The sequence below is a fragment of the Calliphora vicina genome, chromosome 3, assembly GCF_958450345.1.
Source record: "Calliphora vicina chromosome 3, idCalVici1.1, whole genome shotgun sequence".
Lineage (NCBI taxonomy): Eukaryota > Metazoa > Arthropoda > Insecta > Diptera > Calliphoridae > Calliphora > Calliphora vicina.
The window spans coordinates 127,988,816-128,002,144 of NC_088782.1; the positions used below are offsets into that span (position 1 = coordinate 127,988,816).

Here is a 13,329-nt window from a genome sequence, read left to right on the forward strand (position 1 = left end):
TACACATTACCCAGCAAATGTGTGTTTATTTATAAACTATTATGGTTGCTATAAAAAAAGTAACGTTTTCTGGTATCGTAAAACAATGCAGCCAAGTTTAAATGAGTTCCCATTTGATTTTGTTTTAATTTTCTCTTTCTATTTCTTCAGTGATATCAACACTGTTTTATTTACTTTAAATTTTATAGCTTTTTTCCACGGCAGAACTAGCCAGGTACAATTATTAGAAAGTATATTCTCAATTATTCATTCCCTATAACGTCAAACAAAAGAAAATGAAAAATATAAAAAGGGAATGCCAAAAAAATTTTTGAATTTTTGTTACAAAAATTTACGAACAATTGAAGAATAACTATATTTTGTTTTAATAAGTGTATAATTTCAATTAAAACTTTAAGAATTTCAAAAATATCGCGGTAATAAATTAAACAAGTAATAGAGCTATATTCGGCTGTGCCGAATCTTATATACCCTCACCAAATTATACTTAAAAATATTTTTATTTAAACAAAATTAAAATTTTTTTTAAATTACTTTTATTTTTTTTGTCCAAATTGTTTTTAAAAAAGTTTTTCCAAATTTTTTTTTAAATTAAAATTTTTTTTTTTAATTTTTTAAAAAAAAAATTTTTGTAAAAATAATTTAAGACAAATTTTTTTTTTTATGAAAAATAAATGTCCCGATTTTGACCCATTGTAGTTCCAACTTACTATAGCCTTATATACATCGTTGCAATAAACTTGAAATATCTATCATTAGATATCCACATTGTCTATATTAATGACTTAGTAATCCAGATATAGATCACAAATAGGGCAAAAATCGAGGTTGTTCCGGTTTTTTCCTTATTTCTCAGCCATTTGTGAGCCGATTTTGTCGATTTTAAATATCAACCAAGCCGAAATAATATCCGATATATTGATGTATGAATCATGTATTAAGTTATTTGTGGGCTACGGAAAGTTGATTTCCGTTATATAGGAGAATAAGTCGAACTGATATCTTACAAAATGATATAAATGGTATATCAAATTGGTGTTCTCTTAGACCCCTTTCACACTAGGCAATTTAGTTGCGCAAGTCTCTTGTCCATCAACAAAACAGCATGTAAAATTTTCTTCTCCTTAACCCGACATGACAAACACAAGAGACTTGCGCAACTAAATTGCCTAGTGTGAAAGGCGTCAGTTTATTCGTATGGACTTTTGTTGGAAGAAATTGTAGGGAATTTATTTTACTAATTAATTTTTGTGATTACTTATTTAATTTTATATCATTTTGTATATCATATAAATATTTGAGATAAAATAACTTATTTTATGGAAAAAATGTAAAAAAATAGTTTAATTATTGACTTTAGCTAGTTTCTATACCAAAACAGCGCTTTTATAATTTTGCAAAGTTGACAACACTGAAAAACATAACGGATTTTCTCTTATGAAGTTTTCCTTCATTTCCTTTAAATCAGTTTTTAGTTGTCACTTTTACTTTGTGCAAGTGTTTTTCCAACAAGTTATTTTGCCCGCTTTTTTAGTTTAACAAATAAAGAAATAAAATGTGTTAATAAATATTTAATAAGTGTTAATTGTAAAGTGTTGTTGTGTAATTTGTGTAAAGCCCAAGAAGAGTGAAAGAAACTTAATGTTCCTTCAATATACAAACATGGTGGCTGCAAATAAGTTCGTCCAGGTTAGTGTATTAACAAATTTGCTAGAATTTCTTTTACATAGTACAATAACATTTTAAAACGTATTAAACATCAGTAACATGCAATAAATGTTTAAACTAGAGGTGTTAGGTATTTTGCGCCAAATGTTTTGGAGTAGTCCACCACTATACCAACCAACTGCCCACAGGTTGGGTTTAATATTTAAGGTAATTGCAAGTTAAGGTATTACTTTGCTATGGTAACAAAAGAGTTGAATAAGAGTTTGTTATATTTGCAAAGTTAGAATTGTTGAAAATTCATAATTGTTTAAAGTTTTCCCGAAGTTTAGTTTGATTCCCTTTGCTTGTTTACACATGCATGTGTATGTGAGTGTGTGCAAATATTTTCTTTAGTTTCTTTTTACTCATTCTCTTCATCCATTGTGAATGATTACAAAAAAGATGGATACGAACTATTCAAGTAATGCCAAGTTTTGTTTAGTACTCTATTGTGAATATCGTGAAATGTGTGTATAAGTATAAGTTTTGTTCTGTTGTAATTTGAGTACTGCTATTTTTTGTGGCGGAAATATAGAAAAGTGCTGCCAAATTCAGTATAATTCAAATGAATCTAGTGTTTCCTTTTAAATAAAAGTAATGCAATTGGTTTGCCATGTTTCCTGTTACAAATTTCCACCGGAAATAAGAATTTTACTGATTTTATGTTAAGAAGTTTAGAAATTGTATTCAAAAACAGTTAAAACTAAAATTTCAAGAAAATACATTAAAATTTCTAGTTAAATTATACTTACATTTTATAGTTTTTTCCTTTTAAAATTGAAATATTTCGGTTTTTTTTTTGTATGCTGTAAAATATATAATTTTTGAATTGCACTTTATTTTGAAAAAAATAATATTTGTATATATAGTACTTTTTTTGTTGTTGTTGTCATAGGTAAGTTTTGTGTATATACTTCCGTTTTTTGTTTGTTATAAATTACAATTTATTCTGAAAATATTTTTTTGTTTTTTCGTATATATTTAAGTTTTCTATTTTTTTGTGGTATTTACATAATTTTGATTTTTTTTCTGTTTGTTTGTTTAATAATTAATAGTTTAATTCGTTTCATTAGTTAGATACTCCATTTCGTTTTATGCTTAAATAATGCAACATTGTGTATTTATTCAAATAAATATACATACATATAAAAATACAATAAAAAATAGGTTTTATTTGCAAATAATATTATTAAGTAATAATTTTTATAAAAAATATTGCGCCTCGTTTTTAGAAAAACAAGTGAAAAAAAAAACAATTTTAAAAACCAATAAAATCAAGCATTAATAAAATACATTAATAAAATAAAATTTAACTAAGACATTGCACATAAAGTTGTGTGTGTGTGGTAAACAAATTAATTTAAACATTAAATTACCAAGAAAAATATCAAAAAGTAAAGAAAATTGGTTTAGAAATGGTCTGACCAAACAAAAGTATAGCTAAAGTTTTTAATGATTTTTTTTTTAAATCTATGGAAGAAATTAAAACTTCCGCTTTTCATTTACACATTATTATGCGTTTGCTTAGGCAAAACATAAAACAAATTATTTTAATAATTTAATATAAATTCTTCTAAAAGTTCACAAAAATAATAAAAAGTAATAAAACTTAAAAAAATATGACTCTTTCGACTGCATTTAAAACGTTTATGCGTATGTAACATTTTTTGTTTTTGTTTTGTTTAAAGCGGGACAAAAATTATAATATTTTTATTTTTTTGGGGATCAAAACTTATTAAATAATATTATAATTTTTTTTTATATAATTAGTATCAATATCATTATTAACAGCAAAAATTATCTTATTTAGTAAAATTTTATTAAAAATTGGACTATTTAACAAAACAAATTTCATCATTCATTCTTTATAATTAATTCATCATTCATGTTACAATTCCTGGTGTTTCATTAAAAATTTGTTGTATATTTGTGTGTGTGTGTGTGTTTGATTAAATGTAATAAATTCTTATTTTTTAATTAAAATAAATCAACATGCTGTAACTTAAGTTGCTAATTACAAAAAAAAAGAAAAAAATAGAGAAAACTAAAATTTTACATTTAAATATAGTACAACTATTGGAAAAACTTAACAATTAGTTATTTAATTTATTTAATTTATGTATTTTATTTGATATTTTATTATGTATTTGAAAGAAATTGGGAAATTTATTCATGTTGAAAGAACAGCTTTAATATCAGTTTTGAAATTATCGTTTATATTTTCCCTTCTTACACACAATATATATTTAAAGTTTCCGGTGGTTTGTTATTATTTAAGCCTCATAGGCATTAAAACCTTTTAAACTCTTAGGAGTTTTTGGTCTGAATTAAATTAATAATAAACGATAACTTACTGAAATCTAGGTCCCGAAAGGTAGATGTTAAACTTTGAAAATTGAAGAAAGTGGATGATAAAAATAGTAGCAATAACTGGGGAATGGATTTGTTTAGAAGAAAGGTGAATCTAATTGTAGGCATTTGGATTCCAAACTAAACTGCAGATGACTGTAGGCATATTTTAAGACCAGACAAGATCCATAAAACATGATCGCTTAGAAGGCATTCCAATCTAATGGTCGCGAAGACTTTGAAAATGTCAGAGATCTAAACAAAGTAGAGTTAAAGCTGCTTAAAATTCTGCCAATCCAATTGTTGAGTCATTCATTATATATTTCCCACTCAATATCTTCTTTTTTACATTCACGCTTCACGTTTTTGGAGTTTCCTTCTTCGTAAAGGACAAGGGTTTGGAAAATTGGCACTCAATGACTTTTTTTTACTCTTCCATATCAAAAAATCTCATGATTTTAGAAGTTTCCTTTTCGGATTGGAAACAGTGTTTCGAAAATTGTTTCAAATTCCCAGAAAAGTTGCACTAAACGTCTTTAGGACTCTCCAAAATTATAGATTTTGCGATATTCCGGATGATGGGACTTCTAGATCGCTCAAAATCCTCAACTCCTGAACAATCGACCCACATTGTTCGCACTACACAAAAAATATCGATGTGTTGAGTCAGTCTCCAGGACTTAACGAAGTATCTGGCACTCACTGACTTCTTTTTACTCTCCCATATCAAAATTTCTGTTTCAAATTCCCAGAAAAGTTGCACTAAACGTCTTTGGGACTCTCCAGAATTATAGATTTTGCGATATTCCGGATGATGGGACTTCTAGATCGCACTACACAAAACATATCGATGTGTTGAGTCAGCTTCCAGGACTTTACGATGAATTTGACACTCCCTGTCTTCTTTTTACTCTCGCTTATCAAAAAATTTATGTTTTTAGAAATTCCCAGTTTTAAATTTGGAAAAATGATTCGAAAATAGTTTCAAAATGATGCAAAAGCTGTACTAAATTGGCCAGAGGTCTGAATTTAGCAAAATCCGGATTTTGTGAGTTTTTGTTCGCTCTTTATTCCCAAACATCAAAATATCCTGGTTTTGAGTCTTCCACTGGAGCTGGATGGTGGATTTGCAACTTATCTTCTTGTTATTCTCAACAACAATGACTTATTTTTATTATAAAAAATCATGTTTTTGGAGTTTCCTCGTTCGAAGTAACAAACGAGGAACGAGAACATCAAAAAGAGATGTGAATTTCGAAAACCTTTGATTTCGGGGCTCTTAGAACACCAAAAACTGTAAGTTCCTGAGTAATTACCCACAGAACACAGTTTATAACATTGTAATACCAAAAATATAAAGACTTCCTTAAGTATTAGTGTTTCTAGTGTTCCTAAACTCGAGGAAGGAGACTCTGAGGACAATCAAATAGAAAGAAGAACGAACCGGAAACTTCCATCTCTAAATAAGCTAATTATGTGACACAGCGAGTAATACAATGCAGAGGAAATGATGCTTTAAAGGAGCACTGCTAGTTTGACATAATCTCACTCCTTTTTATTCCTCTCCATCAAAAACTAAATTCAGAGGTCAACGTTTTCTAGACCGGAAGGGGCTACTCAAATGCATAAAATACTCATCCCTATCGTCAATAACATGTGAAATTTTGTTCCCATGAAATATCCATTTCCCTCAAAGGGAAAATTGCTATCGTGAAATTCCCCATGAACTTTTCATTCACAATAGTTGATTTTGTTCGTAACAGCTGTTTATTGTTTACAAAATTCCATCTAAAAATTCCACAACATGTGGAATTTTTTCACGTGAACAAAGTTGATGAACGAAAAAAGGAAAAGGGAACATATTTCATGTGGAATACTGATTCGCGATAGGGGTGACTATATAAATTCGGGAATTCAAGACTTTGACTTATACAATTATGAAATTGAAGGGACATCTGAAGTTTAGCCTTCGATTGGTAACCAATTATTTATTTTTATTCCAAACTTCTTAAAAATAACCTAACTCCTTTTAAATCCATATCTAGTTCAGAGTGGAACTAAATTTTCACTCACTTTCAACATCTTTCTTAACATCTCAGCTGTTCTTTATATGAATTGAAAAAAAAAAACGAAATTAGTTAAATTATGTAAATTAAAAGAATTGTTTTAAAACACTCTAATAATATTAAAAAAATACCTAATACAAAATTGAATTAAAATAAAACAAAATATTTTAAAGTGGCTCGGAGAAGATTTCTCATTGTTTGTTTAACTACAAATAAAATAAAATAAAAAGAAAACTAATTAAACTAACTAAATGTGGCTTGCTTACAATTAATAGAGACAATTACAATATATATGTATTTAATTATTTAAAACGTTTGCAACTATTTAGCTAGCTAAGTATGTATGTAGTTAAATTATTTTCGACCAGGGAATGTATTTTATTTACGGAAGGACCATATTATTTAGATCATAAGCCAATTTGCCCAAAAGCATGTTAATTAACACATAAAATATTTAAAAGAAAAAACTAACAAAAAAAAGAACATTATTAAAACATAACGTCATTTCTATTTTTATTTTTTTTTAACTTTCATAAAAAACCTCAACTTTTTCTTTAATTTTTTTTTTAAAATATGTTCTCTATAGACGACGACTTTTCTTTTCTGTGGAACTTAATTTCTAGACAAATATATAATTGGCATATAGCGAGGCAGTCAAACAATATCTTAACATTTTTTTTTTACTAGTTTCTTTACTTCTGTTTTAACAAACTTCTACTATTTCTACTGTTAAGTTAGATAAAATTTGAAAAAAAAAAAAAAAATTATTGTAATAAACAGAAAGTTTTATAAAAATTAATATATTGTATAAAGAGAGAGAGAGAAAACAATTGTTTAGAAATTTTCCTCTGTAATTAAAGTAAGTTAAAGTTAGCATAAAGGGCGGGTGGGCGTTTGTGGGCGTAACTTACAATATCTTGGTTTTAAGCTCTTAATGTATATACAACATAAATAACATGGAATTTCTTTGCAGTTGTTGTTGTTTCTTGTAAATATATATAAATATATGTAGGTTTTCATAAATATAAATATGTATGTCATTGTAAAATCTATATAATATTTGTGTTTCTTTTTTCTAAAAAAAAAAAACAAAATTCCAGTTTTTTTTCTTCTTCATTAAAACAAACGCCATGTTTTTTTTTCTAAAATATTTCCTGTCTTAAATCTAATAGATAAAATATTAGAGTGTGGTTAGGATTAGGAGGAGGGAGTTTGGGAATGTAATGAGAACAATTTTCTTAGTTTGTTTTTACCAACATTTTGTTGTAGTTGTTGCTGTTGTTGTTTACTCCTTTCAGTTTTAGTTTAGAGTCGTTTAGGACTTCTTGAGGTTTTGTTTGTTTACCAAAGCCTGTAATTTGTGCAATTGACTTAGTAGGTTGGCATTGGAATCTTCCAGATTTTTGACACGTTTCTTGTAGTCATTGTTTTCGTTAACTAAAATGTCAACTTTGCGTTCTAATTGATCCATATATTCTTTTTTCTTACGCCTACTTTCTTGGGCGGAAATCTAAAAAGAGCAAACAGAAAAATAAATTAAAATGTGACAAATAAAAGGTGAAATTAAATACTTTAGGAAGTTTAGTGCAGAAGGAAAGGTAGCTTTAAAGGAGTAATTTGTTTTTCGAAAAGCTTCCTTCAGATCGTTCGATTGCCTAACAGATCACTAAACTCTGTAAAGGAGAATCAAAAGGGAAAGAAAAATGAACCGTCCACCTCTAATTAAGCTAAAACTTTGACACAGATTGCAGGAGGAGAAGGTACTTAAAAGGAGCAATTTGTTTTTGGAAAGGTTCTTTCAGAGGGTCCATTTGCCGTAATACCAAAAATAGAAAATGTTTCCCAATAATCAGTGTTTTTGGTGATCCTAAACTCTGTAAAGGAGATTCTAATTAGAATCAAAATGGAAAGAAGGATGAACCGACTTCTACCTCTAAATAAGCTATATCTACAATAAGAAGGAAGTGGTGCTTAAAAAGAGCAATTTGTTTTCGGAAAGGTTCTTTCAGAGGCTCCGATTAACGGAAGAACAGACCACATTTGATATGCTGTAATACCGAAATCAGAAGGAGTTTCCAAAATATTACTGTGTCTGGTGATTTCAAACATTTTGAAGGAGAATTAAAATAGAACAAAGGACGAACTCAAGAATTCCACCTCTAAATATGCTACAAATCTTGCGTGGAGAGCAATACAATGAGGAGGAAAGGATGCTTTAAATGAGCAATTTGTTTAAGGTACTAAGAGCTTAAATAAAACAGTATTCTCCGTACAAGTATCCTCTATAATACAGACAGTGAAAATCAATCCAATATGGAGGTAAATATCAGAAAGAGTTTCCTAAGTATTAGTTCTTCTGGTGATTTGAAAAAGACTCAAGACTTCCAAGGACCCTTTCGAAAAAGTAAAAGGATATTCTCCCTACAAGAGTCTCTATTATACAGAGAGTGAAAATCAATCCAATCAATGGAGGCAAGTATCAGAAAGAGTTTCCCAAGTATTAGTGTTTCTGGTGATTTTAAACACTTTGAAGGAGACTCTAAAGATAATTAATATAGAACTAAGGACGAATTAAAGACTTCCACTTGTAAATAAGCTAAAAATCTTACATAGAGAGCTGCTGGATGTTCCAAAGAGAAAGATCTGTTAATCAACAAAATTCTCCATCCAAAAAATTGTAATCTAGACCTTATGGTGTATTAGCTAGAGATTGGGATAAACCAAAGGCTTCTCTTGAAAAGAGTCAGTGATTACGAAATCAGTAAATGAGAGAAAAGACTCAGCAATAAAATTCCAAAATCTAGACGATTCAACGAAGGTTCCCCCAGTCATGGAACATAATGTCATGATGAGTGGGCAGTCCTGCCTAGGATGCCATGGGAGGAATGATCCCAACTACGAAGGACCTTCGTATCTAAGAGGAGAACCTACATAGATATGTGAATCATTCATTGGATAGAAGCTCCTATTCGTCAGCTTTAAACAATATTCATGGAAGCACCATGATTGCAGGATACCGCGAGAATGATGTTCTTGGAGTCGTCCACCGTCCATAGCTCACACAGAGGAGAATCTGCCTTGGAAAAAAAGAGTAGGTCTGGCATAACTGAAGTCGAGATGGAGCCGTCATCAAGTTATGTAATAGCCAATCTACATTCTATAAATAACTTCCTTTCGAACTTAAAGGATTGATTAATTTAAAAACCATAAACTTCTTCAGCATCTTCCTGATTCATTTATCCAAAGCTCAAAATCAATTTACATTCCCATTACTTCTCTTCACACTCACCTTATTTTTGATTTTTCTTCTGATCTTCTTCAGTGACTTTTCCTCGGCTTTGGTTAATGGTAGCTTCTGTGGTATGGGATAACCCTCAGCCAATAAAGTGCGTTTCTCCTCCTCGGTTAAAAGCAGAGTTCCCGTCGAACCCTTCTGTAAAAACAAAAGTTGAAAAAACGCACAACAATTAATTATTTATCCCCCAGTCAACAAATTCCAAACTCAAATACTTACTGGCTGTGAGCTGATCAAAGGTGTGTGTATGGGCTGGCGGGTAGAGCCTCCACCAACGCTGGCATGACGTCCCATGCTAACGCTGGAGCTTGTGCTGGAGGTAGTCGACGAGGCAGAGCTGTTGGTATTACGCCTAATGGAGGTAACTGTCAGGACACCGCTGGTTGGTTGTGAGCTAGACCTCGCATTGTGGACCATGGTGGCGGCGTTAGTGGTGGCGTTTGAAGAAGAGGTAGGCGATTGTGGTGATAGCATATGCTCGGGCGTGAGATTGCCCTCGGAACCATCACTGGAGTGCGAAGAAGGCGGGGTTAAGGGCAAACCATAGGAGGTGGTATTTGTTTTAGTTACGGAGGGACTGGCGGTCACAAATGTACCGGCATTTGTTACGGTACCCTCGGATTTAATGGTGATTTTGGGTAGTATAACATTGTGGGCACTTGAGCTTAAGATAAAGGGTTGTGACTTGAGCAGGCTTTGTGAAGAGGGTGTTAGTTGCAGGCAACCATCCTAAGGAAGGAAAGAGAAAATAAAGAAATATTTAATAATGTAAACTAAATAAAGAATTCCTAGTTTATTATTCAACTTACCTTGTGTTCGAATACAAGGTCGGAATTTGTGAAAGCAGCCATATTGGCCATGGTTAGACTAAGAGTGCCATTCGAGTTGTTGTTAGTGGCTGACTGATCAGCAGCCTCGGGACTGGAAGGACAGCTGGAGTCGGGAGACATGGGCTCATTTTTAATGCAGGATTCATCGATTTCTATATCTGAGCAAATGTCAGGCGACTGACTGCCCTCCCTGGAGGAAACACTTGAGGCACAGTCATCCATTATACTAGCTAAATCATCATGAGGTAGATATTGTTGTTGCTGCTGATGCTGGTGTTGATGCTGATGTTGCAATTGTAATTGCTGGTGTGTGGTTTGTAAGGCGGGTTGCTGTTGTTGTTTCACCAACAATTTGGCATCTGTGGAGGAGTTCAAACTCTGACATGTGTCCATTTGACGCAAATTGAGCGTTATGGGTGTGGTGGTGGCTATTTTACACAGACCAGCATATAAATTTGAGGAATGGCTACTGTTTGAGGACAGGCTGGAATTTGATTGACTGGTTATGGTGGAAGCTGCCGACGAAACCAACGGATGCAAATTCAAACCCGATATACTTGCTGTGGAGGAGGCCATCGACATAGTAGTGGCCATGGGTGAGCAGGTGGTGATTGTTAGACATCTAGGATCTATGGTGGCGGTGCTAAGAGACCTAATATTGCTGGTAGCAGTTTTAAGAGAAATGGCGGGATAACATTCATCTTCCATGTCTAAAATTACAAAGAAGAAATTTAAAGAACAAATTAAACACTTGTTTAAATAAAACAACATTTCTTTACATTAAAACTTTTACTACATAGAGAAGTTTAAACAATATTTAACTGATTGGGAAATAAGCAGCCCAACGTAATCATCGCGTCATCTCTCACGAATCCACAATGTTTGCACTTGTGTTAATATTTTCGAGTTCTTTTTAAGCCTTATTTAATCAACTGTTTCTGCTGTAAATACTTGAATACTTTTGTTTTAAATACAATTATTATTTTAACAAAGTATTAATTGTGGTTTTATTTTTTTTTTTTTGAATAATAATTTTTAATATTTGTTTTGTTATTTTGGCCAACCTTTGAGGCTTATTTTTGTTAATTTTTATGAATTTTTTTGTTTGTTTTAAATTAACACGTGTTGAAGATTTTATGCGAGTTCATAAACTAATTTGTTTTTCTACATAAATCAGTTAATTGTTTTATTAACATTATTATGGTTGTGTTTTGTTTTGTTTTTCTTTTGTTAATTGTTTTGATATTTAAACTTGTACAAGTGTTTCTTATTTTGCATGTTTTCTTTAATGATTATTAAATAAATCAAATGCAAAATAATGGAAAAAGTGACAGTTGGAAATTTCAAGTTTTTTTCAGAAGAAAACTTCATGTATAAAACTTGCTAATGCATCTTGAATATCTCCTATTTTTAGTTGAAAGTAAGTTTTATCAGTAGTGCTGAACTGTTGCGACATACATAAACTTGTTATAGATTTTTCAGTATTATTGACAATCTGGGGATTTGGGATCGGCAGGAAAACAATCCTTAAACTTTTCAACTTTAAAAAATAATAATTTTTTAAATATTTTTGCTACAAAGAGTTAGCATTCGTTTAACAGTTGAAGAAATTATTAAAATTAATTTGAGTAACCATTCTGAAAAGTTGAGTAACCGTTGCAATATTAACAAATATTCCAAGATTTTTCAGAGTATTTCATCTTGATATAAAAAAAATAATTTTTCTTTCTGTACCGCTGAAAAAAGTAACCGGTATTCGCAAAACATTTCTAAAAAAATTGAGTTTTGTAATATTTATAAAACATATAGTACAAATCTTCAGAAATTTAGTAAATAAAATCAATTTTGCTACGGGTACCCGCCTAAAAAAGTAACCGGTATTCACAAAAAATTTCTAAAAAATTTATTTTTGTAATATTTATAAAACATATAGTACAAATCTTCAGAAATTTAGTAAATAAAATCAATTTTGTTACGGGTACCCGTCTAAAAAAGTAACCGCTATTCACAAAACATTTCTAAATAATTGAGTTTTGGAATATTTATAAAATAAATAGTAGAACTCATAAGAAACTTAGTAAATAAAATCAAATTTGCTACGGGTACCCACCGAAGAAAATAACCGGTATTCACAAAACATTTTTAAAAAATTTAGTTTTATAATATTTATGAAATAAATAGTAGAACTAATTAGAAATTTTGTAAATAAAATCAATTTTGCTACGGGTACCCGCCTAAAAAAGTAACCGGTATTCACATAATATTTCTAAAAATTTAGTTTTGTAATATTTATAAAATAAATAGTAGAAGTCATAAGAAACTTAGTAAATAAAATCAAATTTGTTACGGGTACCCACCGAAAAAAATAACCGGTATTCACAAAAACTTTTAAAAAATTTAGTTTTGTAATATTTATAAAAGAAATAGTAGAACTCATTAGAAATTTAGTAAATAAAATCAAATTTGCTACGGGTACCCGCCTAAAAAAGCAACCGGTATTCACAAAATATTTCTAAAAAATTTAGTTTTGTAATATTTATAAAATAAATAGTAGAACTTATAAGAAATTTATTAAATACAATCAAATTTGCTACGGGTACCCTAAACCGGTATTCCTAAACCGGTTGCCTAAAAAAGCAACCGGTATTCACAAAAATTTTTAAAAAATTTAGTTTTGTAATATTTATAAAAGAAATAGTAGAACTCATTAGAAATTTAGTAAATAAAATCAATTTTGCTACGGGTACCCGCCTAAAAAAGTAACCGGTATTCACATAATATTTCTAAAAATTTAGTTTTGTAATATTTATAAAATAAATAGTAGAACTCATAAGAAATTTATTAAATACAATCAAATTTGCTACGGGTACCCATTTCAAAAAGTAACCGGTATTCACATAATATTTCTAAAAAATTTAGTTTTGTAATATTTATAAAAGAAATAGTAGAACTCATAAGAAACTTAGTAAATAAAATCAATTTTGCTACGGGTACCCGCCTAAAAAAGTAACCGGTATTCACAAAATATTTCTAAAAATTATAGTTTTGTAATATTTATAAAATAAATAGAAGAACTCATTAG

The 13,329-nt window shown here is 30.0% G+C and overlaps 1 protein-coding gene and 1 long non-coding RNA gene across 2 annotated transcripts in view; one reads left to right on the plus strand and one right to left on the minus strand.

Moving 5' to 3' along the window:
* Nucleotides 1-13,329, plus strand: part of LOC135953243 (uncharacterized) — a 129,515-nt gene that overhangs the window by 16,829 nt on the left and 99,357 nt on the right. The window lies entirely within an intron of this gene.
* CrebA (Cyclic-AMP response element binding protein A) overlaps nucleotides 2,526-13,329 on the minus strand; it is a 46,083-nt gene continuing 35,279 nt past the window's right edge. The window contains exons 3-6 of the mRNA XM_065503021.1: nucleotides 10,227-10,957; nucleotides 9,637-10,146; nucleotides 9,412-9,555; nucleotides 2,526-7,632 (exon numbers count right to left, since the gene is read on the minus strand). Of these exons, the coding sequence (XP_065359093.1) occupies nucleotides 7,438-7,632; nucleotides 9,412-9,555; nucleotides 9,637-10,146; nucleotides 10,227-10,957 (1,580 nt within the window). The 3' untranslated portion in view covers nucleotides 2,526-7,437. The remainder of the gene's footprint in view (nucleotides 7,633-9,411; nucleotides 9,556-9,636; nucleotides 10,147-10,226; nucleotides 10,958-13,329) is intronic.